Source organism: Saccopteryx bilineata, chromosome 2 (assembly GCF_036850765.1).
Source record: "Saccopteryx bilineata isolate mSacBil1 chromosome 2, mSacBil1_pri_phased_curated, whole genome shotgun sequence".
Taxonomy (NCBI): Eukaryota; Metazoa; Chordata; class Mammalia; order Chiroptera; family Emballonuridae; genus Saccopteryx; species Saccopteryx bilineata.
The window spans coordinates 315516562-315533924 of NC_089491.1; the positions used below are offsets into that span (position 1 = coordinate 315516562).

The window sequence follows — 17363 nt, forward strand, 5'->3', positions numbered from 1 at the left end:
GAGGTTGTGTGTCCTGACCAGGGATTGAACCTTCAATGTTGGCATATTGGGATGATGCTCTAACCAACTGAGCTACCCAGCCAGGGCAATATAAAAGAATTATTAAAGAAATCTTTTCTTTTTTTTTTTTTTTTTTTTTTTTTTCCATTTTTCTGAAGCTGGAAACAGGGAGAGACAGTCAGACTCCCGCATGCGCCCGACCGGGATCCACCCGGCATGCCCACCAGGGGCGATGCTCTGCCCACCAGGGGGCGATGCTCTGCCCATCCTGGGCGTCGCCATATTGCGACCAGAGCCACTCTAGCGCCTGAGGCAGAGGCCACAGAGCCATCCCCAGCGCCCGGGCCATCTCTGCTCCAATGGAGCCTTGGCTGCGGGAGGGGAAGAGAGAGACAGAGAGGAAAGCGCGGCGGAGGGGTGGAGAAGCAAATGGGCGCTTCTCCTGTGTGCCCTGGCCGGGAATCGAACCCGGGTCCTCCGCACGCTAGGCCGACGCTCTACCGCTGAGCCAACCGGCCAGGGCCAAGCTTTTCTCTTTTGATACTAAGAATGAGGCCCAGTGTGTAGTTTACACTTAGAGCACATATTGCTCAGACTAGTCACATTTCGAGTACTCAATAGGCGTGCGTGGCTAGCAGCTACATCTTACGGTGCAGATTTAGACCAACTGAAACAGGGATTGTGGGGAAAGCCTGGTGTGGTTCCGGAAGGGAGGAGATGGCTGCTCAGCTGAGTCCTGGGAATTCTGAGCTGAGTAAAGTTATAAGTGGGTAGTTGCAAGAGGTGACCCCGGCCAACTAAGTGAAGCAGCTGACCAAGCCCACCCACCTCATCCCCATCCATCCCCACCCCCAGGCAGACCCCAGGTAGAGAAGTGAACAGAATAAGCTAAATTCCTCATTTATTGGTCAATGTGGGGGATGTCACCTATACCCCAGTGTGCGCAACTAGTCTGTCGGTGACAGTGAATTAGTGGAGGGGGGGCAAGGTGTGCATTTTGGAACAGGAGGGTTAACCATAGGGACTCCAGGGTGGTGGCAGGGTGCTTCCTCTGATCTCGTGCTGGGGGGCGGGTGGAAGGGGAAAGACAACACAAGGGAGATTAGCAGAAAATCTCAAAGACCCACAACTTAAAACAGAGGGGACTTTAGTTCTAGAAGTGAGTTTCATCATTTCAAGCTTTTATTTTTATTTTATTTATTTATTTTTTTGGGGGGGTATTTTTCTGAAGCTGGAAACGGGGAGAGACAGACAGACTCCCGCATGCACCCGACCGGGACCCACCTGGCACGCCCACCAGGGGCAAAGCTCTGCCCACCAGGGGGCGATGTTCTGCCCCTCCGGGGCGTTGCTCTGTCGGACCAGAGCCACTCCAGCGCCTGGGGCAGAGGCCAAGGAGCCATCCCCAGCGCCCGGGCCATCTTTGCTCCAATGGAGCCTCGGCTGCGGGAGGGGAAGAGAGACAGAGAGGAAGGAGAGGGGGAGGGGTGGAGAAGCAAATGGGCGCTTCTCCTGTGTGCCCTGGCCGGGAATCAAACCCGGGACTTCTGAACGCCAGACCAACGCTCTACCACTGAGCCACCGGCCAGGGCCTCAAGCTTTTATTTTTAATTAAAAAAAAAAAAATTGCCTGACCTATGGTGGCACAGTGGATAAAGCATTGACCTAGAATGCTGAGGTTGCTGGTTCAAAACCCGAGGCTTGCCTGGTCAAGGCACATGAGAGAAATGACTGAGTTGACGCTTCCCGCCTGTCCCCAATTCTCTCTCTCTCTCTTCTAAAATCAATAAATAAAATCTTAAAAAAAAATTACTAAGCCTAACCGGTGGTGGTGCAGTGGATAGAGCATTGGCCTGGAACACTGAGGTCCCAGTTCAAAACCCTGAGGTTGCTGGTTTGAGCACGGGCTCATCTGGCTTGAGCGTGGGACCATAGACATGACCCCATGGTCTCTGGCTTGAGCAAGGGGTCACTTGCTCAGCTGGAGCCCCCCCCCCAGTCAAGGCATGTATGAGAAGCAATCTATGAATAACTAAAGTGCCACAAGTTGATGCTTCTCATCTCTTTCCCATCCTGTCTCTCTCTCTTCTCTCCTCTCTCTCTCTAATTTATTTATTTATGGTGAGAGGAGGGGGGTGGTGGGAGGAGCAGGAAGCATCAACTTGTAGTAGTTGCTTCCCTTATGTACCTTGACCAGACAAGCCCAGGGTTTCGAACCTGGGTTTTAAATGCTGGGTTTGGCAACCTCAATATTCCAGGTCGACACTTGACCCACTGCATGACTACAGGTCAGGCTCTCTCTCAAAAAAATTTATAAATTGATTTTAGAGAGAGGGAGAGAGAGAGAAGCATCAATTTGTTGTTCCACTTAGTTGTGCATTCATTTGCTGCTTCTTATATGTGCCCTAACCAGGTATCAAACCTGCGACCTTGATGTATCAGGATGATGCTCTAATTGAACTATCCAGCCAGGGCTAAATGATTCACTTTCTGAGGCTTCATTCAAGGGCCAAGGAGAGGCCTTTTCCCCTTTGATTCCTCCGTCTCTCTTGCTGCCATGGGCACACATGTACTCTGAGTCCTGCTCCAAGGAGGGGGGCCTCAGCCAAACTGTCCCCCAGAACCTGTGGGCCTCCTCACCTAGGTTGCTACTTCTGAAACATATGACTAACATTAGGTGAAACTGGGAACATCTGAGTTGGAGGCACTGCGTGGCCCCACCCTTCCCCCTTGCTGACTGACTTATCAGAGATGGCTGGGAGGGGAGAGGGGCACCCCGCCCTAAAGCACCCTTTTCCCCCCCGGGGCCCCACCACCTCCAAGTCTGCAGTTTGGGGCAGTGCTCCTGACTACTCCACCTTGTGAGCCAACCCCTGGGTGCCTGCAGCTCCTGCGAGAAAGCAGCGGGAGTGAAAACAGAACCAGATACGCACACAGAGACATCAGTCACCAGGGTTCTCCAAGGACAAAGATCACCTGGGGTCACCTGAGAGGAAAAACACCGAGGCCCACGTGAAGTCGGGCCAGGAGGGCCCAGGCTCTCTGCCAGGAGCCAACATCCAAGAGAAAAAAACAGTTCCATAGCAGACAAGGAAGACGTACTGGAGATGGAGATGAAAACGACAGCCAAACTGACTCTGGCCACATTTATTACAAAATAACAATTACAAATCTAGAATAGAAAAGACCCCGGGTAGCCCCTGGTGCAACTGCAATGTTCCCACCCCACAAAGCCCCTCCCTCAGCTGGGCACGGCGAGCTCTCAGATTCGAAGGTCCCCAGCCAGGAGGGCTCTATAACGGGCAGGTGTGAGGGGCATGTAGGTGCCCCTGGCTTGGTCCAGAATGTAGAGTGGGTCAGACAGCACACTTGGGTCAAAGCCTTCCTTTGCCATCCGAACCTTCTGCTGCTTGAAGGTCTCTGTGGTGGCCAAAGACTCCTGGGGAGGGGGCGTCATGGACATTAAGTAAGGAAGGGGTCATCTGCCCAGGTGGCTCAGGTGGGCTGCCTAAATTTTATTAAGGTGCGGGTCTGGGAAAAGGGGGTCATGAGGCCAGGATTTTAAGGCGCGGGTCTGGGAAAAGGGGGTCATGAGGCCAGGATTTAGGGGAGGAGGTGACAGGAGGAGAAGGAGCCAAACCCAGACAATCCCAGACAATGAAAGGGTGAGGAGTGTATCTGGGAAGCAGCCGTTCCCTCTCTTCAGAGTGTATTATGTGGGGGTCCCCTTGGGGGGTTTTGGAGGCACAGACTGTTGCACATATATGGGTGAGAGGTCACAGCAGGAGTCGATGGTTACCTGGAGCCTTAGGAACCGGGGCCAGGCATAAGGTGGCAAGTTCTCAGAAACGTAGGCGTAGAGCTGCACAAGGTCTAACGAGTGCGGGGGACGTAGAACCAGGGCCGCCATTCCAGCCCTGCCTTCGTGCCCTGCGGAGTTTGGGGGGAAGGCTCAGCATATGTTCCCTGCACCCAAGTCATACCAGTTCAGGACGGTGGGAGGGGTTACCCTCCCCCCCTAGTGCTTGGGCACCTGGCACAGTGACTCCGTAGACGTTCACCTCCTGAAGAAAATCCAGGGCCTCCAAGGCCTCCGCCACCTCAGTCGTGGCCACGTTCTCCCCTTTCCACCTGCCAGAAAGCAGAGATTCAAAACAGAGTCGGGGCCTTAAGAGCTGGGTGGGGAGAGAGTTAGAGAGGAGGTCAGGATGCCAGGTGGTCACAGGGAAGCAGTGTTTAGGTCTGAGATGAGAGGTTAGATGAAGAGCTGGGTTAGGGTGGGCAATTAGGAGCTGAGGTTTAAGGGGCTTGGGTCACAGAGAAAGAATTAGAAAAGTTCTGGATAGATACCTAAAGGTGTCTCCAGTACGGTCATGGAAGTGAAGAAAGCCTTGGTTATCGCAGACCAAAAGGTCCCCAGTGTTGAAGAAAACATCCCCAGGCCGGAAGACATCCTTGAGCAGCTTTGCCTGGGCTAGCTCTGGCTCCCCGGCGTAGCCCAGGAATGGGGACTGCTGGCTCACTGGGGCCACCAGCAGCCCGGGCTCACCTGGCAGAGTCAGTGGGGTCAGGGCTGGCTGCCCACCTCACCCCAAGCCTCCTGCCTCCCACTTCCCTCTCCTCTCCAATGCCAAACCTCCCTTGCTAGCTTCACAGCCTGTTCACCCCTGCTGAGCACAAACCTGGGGATGTGGCCACGCAGTGCCCTTGGGTGTTCCGAAATGGCTCCCCTGTGGTGACATCATAGCGAATCAAAGAGAAGGGGAAGACATGCTGGAGGAAGGGAGACCCAGGCACTGGGTCATTTCAGTTGCACGAGCTCCCTTCCTAGCCAACCCTCGCTGGCCCATAGGATCTGCCGTTTTCTTCCCACCCCTCACCTTGTAAAGCCAGGAAGCGCGGCCCACAGCGCCCTGCTGTCCCGTGTAGTTGAAAGTGGCCACGTTGCCCTCTGTGAGTCCATATGTCTCCAGCACCTGCAGAGGCCCAAAGCGCCGCACAAAACGCTCCCAAGTGTCTGGGCGCAGCCCACTGCCCACTGCCAGGCGGACCTTATGTTCACATTCTGCCTGGTTCTAGAAGGAGTGCAGAGAATAGCAGGAGCTTCAACAGCAAGACGCCAGCTCCCCAAAGTGGAGTCTTGTTCTCCATTCCCCAGAAACCCTTTCCACTGTGATGCTCAGATGCCCTAAGCATCAGATGTCCCACCATTCCAGCCTTCCTACCCTACCCTGCCATTTTCTCCTTGTTGCTTCTCCCTCCAACTCCCAGACAACTGCCTCAGTGACTCCCACCAACTGCCCATCTCCCTGCCTTGGCGGCTCTGCCCAGCAGCTGTGCCCACGCACCGGGGGCTGGTTGACAAGATATCGGCATAATTCCCCGATGTACTGGAACACCGTCACCCCGTGCTTCTGGCAGTCCTCCCAGAACTGACCAGCCGAGAACTTGGATTTCAGCACCACTGTGGCCCCTGCCGGGAGTGGGGGAGGAAGGAAGGAGGTGAGGCTAAGGGCTGTAGGGGAAGCCTTGACCCCTCTTCCCCTTCCCGGGCACTCTCCCTGTGGCAGGCCAAGTCGGCCCGCTTCCTTCTCCACCTGTGCCTCAGAGAGGTTAATGCTCTTTCCCTCTCCCTATCCCCAAACAGTCCGTTTCTGTTTGTACTCTGCCCCAAGTCCCAAAGCTCTTCTCCATTTGCCTCCTCCTGGGCTGATACTCCCAGCCCTTCCGTCCCCTTGCCCCTGGAATCCAGCTTTGTGAACCATATGGCCTCCCAAATTGCTCAGCCTGCTGGTTTGTGTAGGTGACATTTCTCCGTTGTACTAGGAGCTCCTGGAGAGCAGGTCCTGCCTCCTCTTTGCTCTGGAAACTTCACCTGAAGAACTCAGGGGCGGGCCAGGTAATCATCACAGCAGGCAGCGGGGTGCTTACTAAATGTGTGCTAGAGGACTGAATGGGGGTAGGGTGGGGGAGACTGACCAATACCCAAGCAGCCCACAATGCCCAACAGGGAGCCAGCCATGTGGTAGAGTGGCAGGGCCAGGTAGATCACGTCCTCCTGGTGGGCACCACACAGCTGGTAGAACCCCTGGCTCTGCAAGACCTTCAGGTGACTGATCCGAGCAGCCTTGGGGAGGCCTGAAAGGATGGGGGGAGACCAGGGGAAGGGGCTCAACTCCAAGTCCTGCCTCCCTCTTTGCCCCTGCTGGGTTTCCCACAGAAAGAGGCAGAGGCAAGGCTGAAGCTGAGAACGAGGCCAAGCTGTCTTGGAAATGTGGGAAGTTCCGGGAGGTGGAGGAATGATCAGGGGTGGGAGGGTTGGCAAGAGAGGGTATGGCCGCTGGGATCAGCATCCCCTCTGAAGGGGTTTGGAGGGATGGCCTGGGAGCTGAGGAGGTCCCGGTTCCTGTCCCCAGGCCTTTGCCTTCCTCTGCCTTAGTTTCTGGGAGGTAAGAGTGATGTCCAGCCCTCACCAGTAGTGCCAGAGGTGAAGATGTACAGGCACGTGTCCATTATGCTCTGGGGGGCAGATAGGTACCCAGGCACAGGCCCATCCACTTCAGCAGAGGAGACCTCAGCCAGCAAATCGCTGATTCCAGAAGGATGGTTTACAGGGCCTGCAGCCCACAGATGGAGCCCCATGGCTCTCAGGGCCGGCAGGTCAGGCTCCAGGGACTCCAGGAATTCTGGATGCGGTACAAAAGCACAGCTACGCGGCTCTACCTAGCGCCACCCAGAAGCCTTCTCCACCCCCTAATCTATTTGCACCGCCTCTCTCACCCCGCCCTGCTTTTGAGTGAGAATGAGGAGTATGAACGTCCCATCACAGGTCTGGGACCTGGGGCCCGACTCTTCGGAATTTCTTGGGAAACCAAAGACCCAGCTTCATCCCTTCGCAAATCCAGACATATATCCCCACCCTTTGTGAACCCCAAGGAAAGTTCTTCAGTCCTTTGAGCCTCCGACACGCCCCTTTCCTGCACGCCCCGACGGGCGCTCCAGGCTTACCTGGCGCCAGCACCAGCGCGCTCGCGCCGCAGCTGCGGAGGCAGTGCAGTAGGGGTCCGCGACGCAGGCCGGTGGGCACAAAGGCCGTGAGCAGGCCGGCCTTGGCCAGTCCGAACCAGAGCCACAAGAACTCCGGGCAGGCAGGGAGGAGGAGCGCCACGGTGGCTCCGGGTGCTAGAGGGGCCGCGCCATCCCCTTCCCGCGCTTCGCTGCTTCCGGCTGCCCTCTCGCCCTCCCAGGCGCTCCCTGCACCGCCGCGGCTACCCCCTTCCCAGCCCCGCGCGCGCAGGAACACGCGCGCCGCCCGGTTGCTTTGGCGCTCGGCCTCAGCGTAGCTGAAGCGCCTTGTGCCGTGGATGAGGAAGGTGTGCGTCGGCCTCTGGCGAGCCAGTTGCACGAGGCGCCAGGCCAGGCTGCACCCGGCGTCGGGACCCTGCGGGTCGGCTGCGGCCGCGGCCAGGGCGCGTGCTTGGAGCGCGCGTTTGCAGCGTGTGGCGCGCACCAGGAAGGCCAAGTCTGCGGCCAGCCAGCGCCACTGCGGCCAGAGGTGCAGCAGCAGCGGCGGCAGCAGCAGCAGCAGGGGTAGCAGCAGGAGGGCAGCCATGGTGCCCTCTTCCACGACACGGCGCCGTCTGGCCTCAGCCGCTCGCAGCCAGCCCTGATACTCGCTTCCGAAAAACTGGGGCCTCTCGATCTGGCTTTGAGACCGCTCCTTCCCGGGAGCGCGCGTGCGCTGGCACACGCCCCTTCCCCTCAGGAGGAGAGCGGGGGTGGAGGGGGGGGGGCTGCGGCACTCCCGGCCTCCCCCCTCCACTTAGAGCGCGCTCCCTCCCGGCTACTCGCCCGCACCCCTCTAGGTCCTGGGCGGTGCCCATGCCTTCCTTCAATCCCAGGATCATATCACTTTAAGTTCCTTCTCAAGGGCAGTTTAGGCATCTGGCTGGACTTTGACATCCAGGTCTAAGAACCAGGGCGTTTGGATCAAAGTCCATCTCTCCCTCTTCTCATTTGCACCGGTGACGGGAGGGTGCCACTGCTCTTTCCCAAGAGACTGAAGAACTCCGTCCCTTGCCTATTTGGTGCTGCAAGTCCCGGCAGGGCAGCCAAACCCATGCCCTCCCTCCAGCAGCAACAGCAACCCCAGGGGATGGGTGGGGGCTGAGAGTTAAGTAGGGGAAAGGTGGAGGCTCAGCCAGCCAGATTTCTGGAAAGGCCGTGGCGAAGGCCCCTCCTTTTGGGCAAGGGTACAATAATTGGGGCCAGCCAGCAAATGCTTTCCATCCTGGTTTTAATTGGGACAGAGGAAACTAGGAAGGAGAGAGGAAGGAAACGAGGCCTCTGGCGGTTAGCTTTCAAAGGAAGGAGTAGCAGCTTTGAGGGAGGGGAGAACCTGGGTTCTTAAACAAGTTTGCAGGCTGAATAGGAGCTCTCTGCACTCAGCCTCAACTTCACTCCTCTCTCTTCAGCTGGCCACCCAACCTCCCAGAGAGCAGGGGAACAAAAGCATAGCCAAGGAGCTCTTTCTGCTGGTATACAGACGGTGAAAGAAAAAGGGAGCCTTCTCCCTGATAACAGAACTCTCTCCAGGTGTTCTTCAGGATCGTAGCTGGGAGCATTCCTTGCCCCAGGCACTCAGTCTTGTAGTTGGCATTAGCCTTACTAAATGGAGTACGACAAATACTAGCTTTGTGAAGTCTTTAATTTCTTGAGAGATGGTTAAGGACAACCTACTGGGTGTTGGTGCATCAATTTCTGCCTGGACGGGTCAGCACCTTTCAGTGGCAGCCAGAGGGATTGCTGAAAAGGGGACAGGGAGCCAGGGCCTCTCTGCTTCAGACAAGAAGGGAGGGCAGGAAAGGAGAAGGGGGAAAGTGAGTCACAATGAGGGGTGCCCATTAAACTGGGATTAGCAGTACCTGCACAGTGTGAATGGGGACAGCAACTCCAGCACAAAAGAGGTTCTGGCTTTTTTATTGTCATTTAAAAACAACTTTTAAACACGATTATCTTTGCCAAAAAAAAAAAAAAAGACAACCAAGGAAATGGGACCATTTGACAGTTCTATGGAACATGACTTGAGACTCCCTGGGGCTCTGGCCCAGCTGGAGGTGCCTACCTCAAGCCAAGACAAGCCTCCAGGGCACACCAGGTGGGGCTGTGGCCTCCCCCTCAGGTTCCTTCCTTAACACTTGTGGCATTTGCCCCATGGAAAAGGCAGCCTGACATTGTCACGGATTAAATGCCCATTTCACACTGGTGTTTGGAGAGCAACTGTAACCTGCCTGTTCTGGGATCAAGACTGGAAGAGGAGGTCAGAAGGGACACCCGCATACTTGAGTCTTTCCTCTGATCCTCGTCTCTCTGGCCAGCTGCCCCCTTGCCAATTCTCCTCTTGGTTTAAATAGCTCTTTGGGAGGCTGGGGAGAGGGCCAGAGCCTGACGACTTCCACCACAGTCCAGGTTCTGCACAGCCTCTGCTTCAGTGGGAACCCAGATACTGATGGAAGCAGCAGTGGGATGGGACTGGAGGCCCCGGGGAGGGGCGAGGGCTGGGGGCTGCATGGCAGCATCAGGCTTCCTACCTGGTGAGTTTGGAATGGGGGAAGTGTTTTCCTTACTATCTCCCCAGCTCCTATTAAACTTTTGATCACCAAGGAAGGCAGGAGGGCAGTCCAGCTAGGAGTGGGATGGGAGCATGGGCCTCAGTCACTGTCAGACCCCACTGCAGAGGACCCCTTCCGTTTCCGCTTGGTGGGCTTCGGTTTCGTGTCTTCTTCCTCCTGGAAGAGATTGAAGGGAGGGGAATCATTAGCCTGATAACTGGTGCCCCGGCCCCGCTGCACTCTCGCTCCTGTGCTGGGCGCTGGCTGGCTGAGGGCTCCCACCGAGGCACTGCTGGAGCCGGACTCTTCTTCAGCATTGGGGGGCTGTGTGGCATTCTTTCGACTCCGGGGGCTGGACAGAGCTGCTTTCCGCCGGCTCTTGGGTGGCTTGGTGGAAGAGTCCTCGTACTCCTCAGCCAGGGAGAAGAGGTCGCTGAACCTAAGGGAAAGAGGATGACTGAGTGGAGGCCTCTGGCCCTCTGCCTTCCCTGCCCCAGGCTTGGGTCTCTATTTCCCATCCACCCCAAGGTCTCTGTATGTCTCCAGCAGGCCCCCTCCCCTAGGCCTCTCCCACTACTTCCCAAGCAGGCTCACTTCATCTTGTGGGCTTCATCACAGCTCGCCTGGACGTGCTGCAGAGCCTGGAGAATGGGGGTCTGGCTGAAAACTAGAGGGAGAAGGAAGGGACAGTAGGGAAGGAAGAACAGTCAGGAGTCTAGGAGCTTAGTAAGTGGCACCCAGGGGTGACTTTCTCCTGCCCCTGCCCCCACCGGCTCCAGGGGTGGTCGGAGCCAGGGCAGCACCAGGCATGCTAGACGCAGGGAGGACCAGAAAGCGTACAGTTCTGCTTGGTGTTGGTCAGGTTGAGACGCAGGTTGTCCAAGTGCTCAAGGATCTGCTCCAGCGTCAGCTGGGCTAGCTTGCTGCTGGAGCTCCTCAGGCTGCAGGGAAGTTGCGAGAAACAAACTGAGCTGAAGTGAGGGTTCCAGGAGTGCGAGGCACTCTTCCCGGACCAGATTCCCTCCGGAGGACAGAGGAGACCCACACAGGGAGGGGACAGGCTAGGAGAGGTGGGTGGGGCCAGGCAGGGGGCAGGTGAACCAGAACAGGGTAGCCACCGGTGCTAGTGAAAGAGGGGAAGGGGCCACATGGGTCCTGCATGCGGTGTAGCTTCAGACCACTAGGTGTCACCCACAGGCCAGGCAGCCACAGTGGCAGCCTGGCCTGGAGACACTGCAGGGCCCACTCCCACCTCTGCCTCTTGCGTGGGAGGCTGTTGTTCTTGATGAGCAGGGACTTGATGTGCTCGGCCAGTAGCTCGTCGTGCTTCATGCACCAGTGTCGCAGGATGCTGGTGGTGAACTGGTCGTCGGGGTGGCAGGGCCGACTCAGCACCATCTTTACCATCTCCTCACTGGGCCTGAGGCCAGAGAGGGGCAACAGGCGCCCTGCTCACACAGCTGCTCATGAACCACAGGGTCTTTCCCACACACTTATTTCCCAAACCACAGCTGGCCGCACCCGAGTCCTGCGGCAGCTTCCTACTCTCACATCCCTCTCCCTCTTCTCTTTAGGCCAAGGAATGCCTGGTTTCATTCTCTGCAGAAGCCAGGAGACAAGAAGTGAGATTCTTTAGTTTCTGTGGTAGTAGATGGTGCATGTGCGCGCGCGCGTGTGTGTGTGTGTGTGTGTGTGTGTATGGAAGGGAGCCTCCAAATCTCCCCTACTTTGCCCAAAACAGTTAAGAAACGGGCCAGGGAGGCAGAAGGACAGCACGTGGTGTATGCACACTGCCCCACCCCTGCCGCCAGAGCTGTGGCCACCACGGCATCCAGCCCCAAGAGACAGGAAAAGGGCTGGGGAGCCAGAGGCCCACACTGCCCTCCAGCCGTCCCACTTCCTTGAGGACACTCTGTACCATTTCTAGTCTCAGCAAGAGAGGAGAAAAGGTGGAAGGCAGGCAAAGAAGGCAGGAAGGAAAAGACACACAACTGCTGACCCACTTACATGGGGCTGTTGCAGAAGTGCCCGCGACAGAGGGAGGGCCTCTGCCTTCTCTCCCTCTGCCCAGCCCCACCCAGCAGGGAGCACAGCAGGCCCGGGAAGGGGTGGTGTGCGATCCCTTTGCTCTGACCCTTCCTCATCTTGGATTAGCCCTGTGGAGGCCCCAAGGGCCTGGGGGAGGGAGCAGGAGCCATCAGTGTTAGAACTGCTGTGGCAGCAGGAAACAGGGATGTCCGGCCCCACCTCCCAGGGCAGCTCCTGGTGGGCAGGGGGTCGAGTTGAGAGGAAGCCAGATCCCAGGGGAGCTGCTTATTTGTAAATCACTTTGGGGGAAGGGCAGAATAAGCCCATGTCAACAATAGGAAAAGACATGTCCAAATAGGCAGGGCTAAGCCTTTGATTCAGTAGCATTTCTTGGTGTGTTGGACCCGGCTCTTTAGCTCCGGGGGTAGAACTCACTTCTCTCTCCGGAGCTGAAGGAGGAGGCAGGACAGGGCCTCTGGGTGCTCTGTGGGGGATGGGTAGAAGTCATTCAGAAGAATGTGCAATTACAGGAAGACATCCTGACATCTCTCCCACCCCCCAACCAACAACAGCCACTGGGAGGGGCAAAAACAATCTTCAGCAACCAGGAAGAACCATCTATCTCCCTACCCCATTCCTGTAAAACCCAAACCACTTTAGTCCACAGCCCATGCCTGGCTTAGAATGGGCCTGCAAGACTCAGCTCTGAGCAGGGGTGACTGACTGGGAGCCTGCCCTCCCACAAGGCACTTTGGTGGAAGGGGAGTAGTGGGTCTGGGCTTACCTAGAAGTCTAGAGGCCCCAGCCTTGACCCAGCCAGACTGAGTGTGGCATCACCGTGCTCCCTACTCAGAACCCCTCCTCACCCTTGTATTTGAGGTGCTGCAGGATGGGGATGATGGTCTCCAGGGGGATGTTGTGGGCCAGAAAGAGCTGCCAGGCACAATACTGCTCAAAGGTTTCCCAGTCTAGGCTCTGGACTGCGAGACAGTGAAGAGACATTTATTCCCCGCCCTCCTTTCTCCCTCCCTTTCTGCTCCAAACAACCAGCAGCCCACTCCAAAACCTAGAGATACTCTCCCCTTCCACAAAAAGGCTTATTTCCATAGCCTTCAGATAGCTCTATAGTCCTATCAGCCCCAAGGCTAGAGGGGTTCTTTCTATTTTACAGAGCAAGAAACAGATCCAACAGAGATCACACAGCAGGGTGGAGTGTCACTTTATCCCATTCTCAGCCCCAGAACCAGCTTTCCTGTTATTCTACACAGGGCTGCCACCCCCTGGCCTCCTGGGGCTCCTAAAGGTTCTGCTCACTTACTGAGTATGTTGAGGACTGAGTCTTTTCGAAACATGACCAGGTTCCCCATCATCACATGGCAGACCAGCTCCTGGAGCTGAGGAGAAGGAGGAGGAAGGTATAACCCATTGGTTCTAAAAGAGGCCAGGCCCTATCTGGGTAGCTCACTTAGAGTGTTGTCCCCATATGTCAAGACTGCAGGTTCAATCCCCAGTCAGGGCACATATAAGAGTCAACCAATGGCCTGACCAGGCAGTGATGCAGTGGATAGAGCATCAATCAGACTGGGACACAGAAGACCCACATTCAAAACCTCAAGGTTGCCAACTTGAGCCTGGGCTCATCCAGCTTGAGCATGGGGTCGCTGGCTTGAGTGTGGGATCATAGACATGACCCCAAGGTCACTGGCTTGAGCAAGTGGTCACTCGTTCTGCTGTAACACCCCCCCATCAAGACATATATGAGAAAGCAATCAATGAACAACTAAGGTGCCACAATGAAGATTTGATGCTTATCTCTCTCCCTTCCTGTCTGCTGTCCCTCTCTGTCACCAAAAAAATACATCAATGAATGCATAAATAAGTGAAACAAATTGATCTCGCATGTGCTCTCTCTCTCTACTCTCTAAATCAGTTCTTAAAAAACTTTAAAAAATGGCCCTACCAGGTTGGCTCAGTGGTAGAGCGTCAGCCTGGCGTGTAGAAGTCCCGGGTTCGATTCCTGGCCAGGGCACACAGGAGAAGTGCCCATCTGCTTCTCCACCCCTCCCCCTCTCCTTCCTCTCTGTCTCTCTCTTCCCCTCCCGCAGCCAAGGCTCCATTGGAGCAAAGATGGCCCAGGCGCTGGGGATGGCTCCTTGGCCTCTGCCCCAGGCACTAGAGTGGCTCTGGTCATGGCAGAGCGACCCCCCGGAGGGGCAGAGCATCGCCCCCTGGTGGGCAGAGCGTCGCCCCCTGGTGGGCGTGCCGGGTGGATCCCGGTGGGGCGCATGCGGGAGTCTGTCTGACTGTCTCTCCCCGTTTCTAGCTTCAGAAAAATACAAAAAAAAAAAAAAAAAAAGAAAGACTGGGAAGCTACATAGTATAGAAGTTCTGCAGGACAGTGCAGACAGGGAAAAATCAGAGGAAGTGAAAACCTGGTTTAAAGGGATGGGAGGAAATGGCACATGATGGATGCTAGTGTCTGGAAGGATAAAGGGTCTGGGGAAGGAGCAATAGGCCTGAGTGGTTACCACAGAACTATTTGGGGCAAAAAGAGTTATGAAAGCCAACCCTCGCGCCCCTAGGCAAGAGACCGGACAACTTCTCAAGCTTGCTGTGGTCGGGCCTCTGAGCCGTCCCAGCCTGTGCCTGAGGAGGGAAGCGCCACGGGAGGCTGAGCTCTGGGTCACAGGTATGGGGAAAAGCAAAGTAAAGGAAGGACTGAGTATTAAGCTTCTTCTTTTATGAATGGGACAACTGAGTGGAGAAAGGAATAGAAATAGGACCTCAGTTCAGGCCTGAGAATGGACATAAGCAAAGCTAAAGCTTCTTGGGGACGTATGCATGGTGGAAAGGTCAAACAGAAACGGTCTGTTTTCATCCTGAGTCAAGGCAAAAGCCAGTTGAGAGCAAAAACCAACCCTTCGCTTTCCCTGTGGAGCAGAAGTACCCAAAGAATATGGAGAAGGGGAACCCCAGGGGGGCTGCCAGCCCAACCTGCCTCTCTGGGGCTCTGTTTCCTTCCCAGCCCCACACGGCACACTGCCCACGGCAGCAGCCAGGGGCGGCACGGGCTGTCCACAGGCCTGGGGGAGGCAGAAACCCGACTTCCCCGGCCCTGCCTCCCACACCTCTCAGGATGACGACTTGGAGTTCACCTGTGCAGAGTCAATAACGGCCACGATCATGTTCAGGAGCTCTCCACTCCGCAAGGTCTCATCTGGAAACTGGAGAGAAAGAAGGACACTCAGGCAGGAGTCCAGGGCAGACCCCTTGGCTTCCACCTCATAACCATCCCCTGCCTCACCATGTGCTCGGGGGTGGCTGGTGAGCCAGACACAGGGTCCTAATAGAAATCCCCAAATACCCAACAGCTATCCAGCTGGGAACCTAACCACTGAGAACTGGGCTGTGTTGTGTGAGCACACAACGGCAGAGTGTGAGTGTGTAAGGAGAGAAATGAGAGCTGTGTAGAGACAAAGCTAGAGCCTGAAGGGATTGGTTCATTCTGTAGTGACAGAGTGCGTATCTGCATCTCTGACAGCAAAGAAATCCAATCAATTTTGACCCCCAGCCAAAGAAGAGAAGTGTAGAGTAGTGGCTTCCAACCACTGGTCCAGTCCACGGGCTGGTACTGCTCCGCCAGAAATTATGTGCAGGTCTGCAAAAGAATTTACTTCTCTGATAATCTTCATAACATCAGGGTGACTAACTCTTTCATGGACCAACACGAAAGTTCTGGTGGTCTGGCAGAAATTTCACCCACCGGTGGAGAGTGTGTGTGTGTTCAGGAGTTGAGGGTAGGCAGGACCCCTTCACAGAAACCAGTGTACCAGGGAGGAAGCAGGGAGGGAAAGTGCCATCTGCTAGGCACCTGTACCCTCCTCTGGCCAGTTTTGGCTGGGCTCACAGTTCCTCCTGTCATTCCCATACCTCATGCCCTAATTTCCCAGTTCCTGAGAAGGAACTGGAGGAAGAAGAGCTGATAACTCCCTCCTATGTCCCAGTTCCTAGAGAAGACTGAGTGAGCTGAGGAAATGAAAGTTGAGTCTCTACCAGAGGCCCTGGTCTTTGGGAACTATTAGAAAAAACCTTGACCAGGCGGTGGTGCAGTGGATAGAGCGTTGGACTGGGATGCGGAGAAAAAACCTGAGGGTAAGCCATCAGCTGGTAAGAGGGCTGAGATCTGTGAGTGGGGCTCTGTTTGGTGGACCCGTCCTGGGTCCAGAATGGGGCCAAAGCCACGGAGATAAGTATATAGGCTCGACTTACACAACAAAGCACAGGATAGAAACTTGAGGACTTTTAGAAATTTTTAAATCGTTTAATAGAAAGGTGGAAGGAGGGGACAGCTGTGGTGTGGAAGGAGTAGCCCACCAAGGCCGGGCGGGGGGGGAGGAGGGTCAGAGTTGTGTGCAGGGAAACGGCACACACAGCGCCCTGTCCACCAGGGACGGGTGCAGGCACTGACCTCTGTGTAGATGGAGGGTGTGAGGTGGCACAGCAGCCGCACGTCGTCCTCCTGGCAGGCCTTCATGTCCATCATTAAGCAGGTGTGCAGATCACCGAGCTGGGTGGCCTGAGCAAACGACTCGTACAGGTTCATCTTCCCTGCGGCGGCTTTGCTGCAAGACCAGTTGGACCTAAGCCAGCAGCCTGGCCCCAGCACCCAGCCTCACACACCCCTCAAGTGGGTTCCTGCTAGAATCCTTCTGCTCCCCAGATGCTGGTGGCTGATGTGTTTCATGGCTCTCCCCTGCCTCCTTAAGGGCTTGATAACTTATGGGAACCAGGAGACACTCTTCTTCCTCCCTATCCTTTTCCAGGGGTCTATGCAGAGCTTTAACTACAATTAGTAAGTTACTGAGTGGTGAGAATCAAGAACAGGAGAAAGAGGGCTCGGGTCAGGCTACAGAAAGCTTTCTGTCCTGCTTTCCGGGCTCTGACTGATGAGGACAATAATACATGGAGACCCCTAACTCACAGCACATACAAAACTTAACTCAAAATGGACTACAGGCCTAATTGTAAAAACTAGAATTATATACTTAGAAGACTAGTAAAGCATAAGTTCATGAAACCAAAAGCGCAAGTGACAAAAGAAAAACTATACTGGATTTCATAAACATTTTAAAGTTTTAGTTTCAAAAGATTCCATAAAGAGCCTGACCAGGCGGTGGCTCAGTGGTAGAGCATCAGCCCGGCGTGTGGAAGTTCCAGGTTCGATTCCCAGTCAGAGCACACAGGAGAAGCACCCATCTGCTTCTCCACCCTTCCTCTCTCCTTCCTCTCTGTCTCTCTCTTCCCCTCCCGCAGCCAAGGCTCCAGTGGAGCGAAGTTGGTCCGGGCGCTGAGGATGGCTCTGTGGCCTCTGCCTCAGGCGCTAGAATGGCTCTGGAGCATCACTCCCTGGTGGGCGTGCCAGGTGGATATCAGTCGGGCGCATGCGGGGAGTCTGTCTGACTGCCTCCCTATTTCTAAGTTTGGAAAAATAAAAATAAGAAAACAAAAAATATAACCTTGAGATCGGCAGCTTGAGTTTGGACTCACTAGGTTGAGGGCGGGATCATAAACAGAACCCCATGGTCCCTGGCTGGAGCAAGCAGTCATTGGCTCAGTTGGAGCCCCAGGGTCAAGGCACATATGAGAAAGCAATCAATGAACTATGGTGCCACAACTATGAGTTAATGTTTCTCATCTCTCTCCCTTACTGTCTGTCCCTCTCTA

The 17363-nt window shown here is 55.5% G+C and overlaps 2 protein-coding genes across 3 annotated transcripts in view; both read right to left on the reverse strand.

The window, feature by feature from the left end:
• Nucleotides 1–3126: 3126 nt before the first annotated feature.
• Nucleotides 3127–8088, reverse strand: SLC27A3 (solute carrier family 27 member 3). 2 transcript variants are annotated; one of them, XM_066262064.1, is made up of 10 exons: nucleotides 7009–8088; nucleotides 6474–6686; nucleotides 5986–6138; nucleotides 5349–5473; nucleotides 4881–5075; nucleotides 4683–4773; nucleotides 4351–4549; nucleotides 4034–4131; nucleotides 3800–3930; nucleotides 3127–3439 (listed from the first exon to the last, which is right to left on the reverse strand). In XM_066262064.1, the coding sequence occupies exons 1-10, from the start codon at nucleotides 7610–7612 to the stop codon at nucleotides 3263–3265; spliced, it is 1986 nt and encodes a 661-aa protein (XP_066118161.1). In that variant the 5' UTR covers nucleotides 7613–8088; the 3' UTR covers nucleotides 3127–3262. The 2 variants fall into 2 exon arrangements, with proteins under 2 accessions (XP_066118161.1, XP_066118160.1); XM_066262063.1 differs by having other exon boundaries at nucleotides 5980–6138; nucleotides 7009–8086.
• Nucleotides 8089–8360: 272 nt separating this feature from the next.
• The window catches only part of INTS3 (integrator complex subunit 3), a 52516-nt gene continuing 43513 nt past the window's right edge, over nucleotides 8361–17363 (reverse strand). Inside the window, exons 21-30 of the mRNA XM_066262065.1 lie at nucleotides 16108–16261; nucleotides 14795–14863; nucleotides 12958–13033; nucleotides 12506–12619; nucleotides 12075–12123; nucleotides 10864–11031; nucleotides 10452–10552; nucleotides 10206–10278; nucleotides 9894–10050; nucleotides 8361–9788 (exon numbers count right to left, since the gene is read on the reverse strand). Coding sequence (XP_066118162.1) covers nucleotides 9711–9788; nucleotides 9894–10050; nucleotides 10206–10278; nucleotides 10452–10552; nucleotides 10864–11031; nucleotides 12075–12123; nucleotides 12506–12619; nucleotides 12958–13033; nucleotides 14795–14863; nucleotides 16108–16261 — 1039 coding nt within the window. The 3' untranslated portion in view covers nucleotides 8361–9710. The remainder of the gene's footprint in view (nucleotides 9789–9893; nucleotides 10051–10205; nucleotides 10279–10451; nucleotides 10553–10863; nucleotides 11032–12074; nucleotides 12124–12505; nucleotides 12620–12957; nucleotides 13034–14794; nucleotides 14864–16107; nucleotides 16262–17363) is intronic.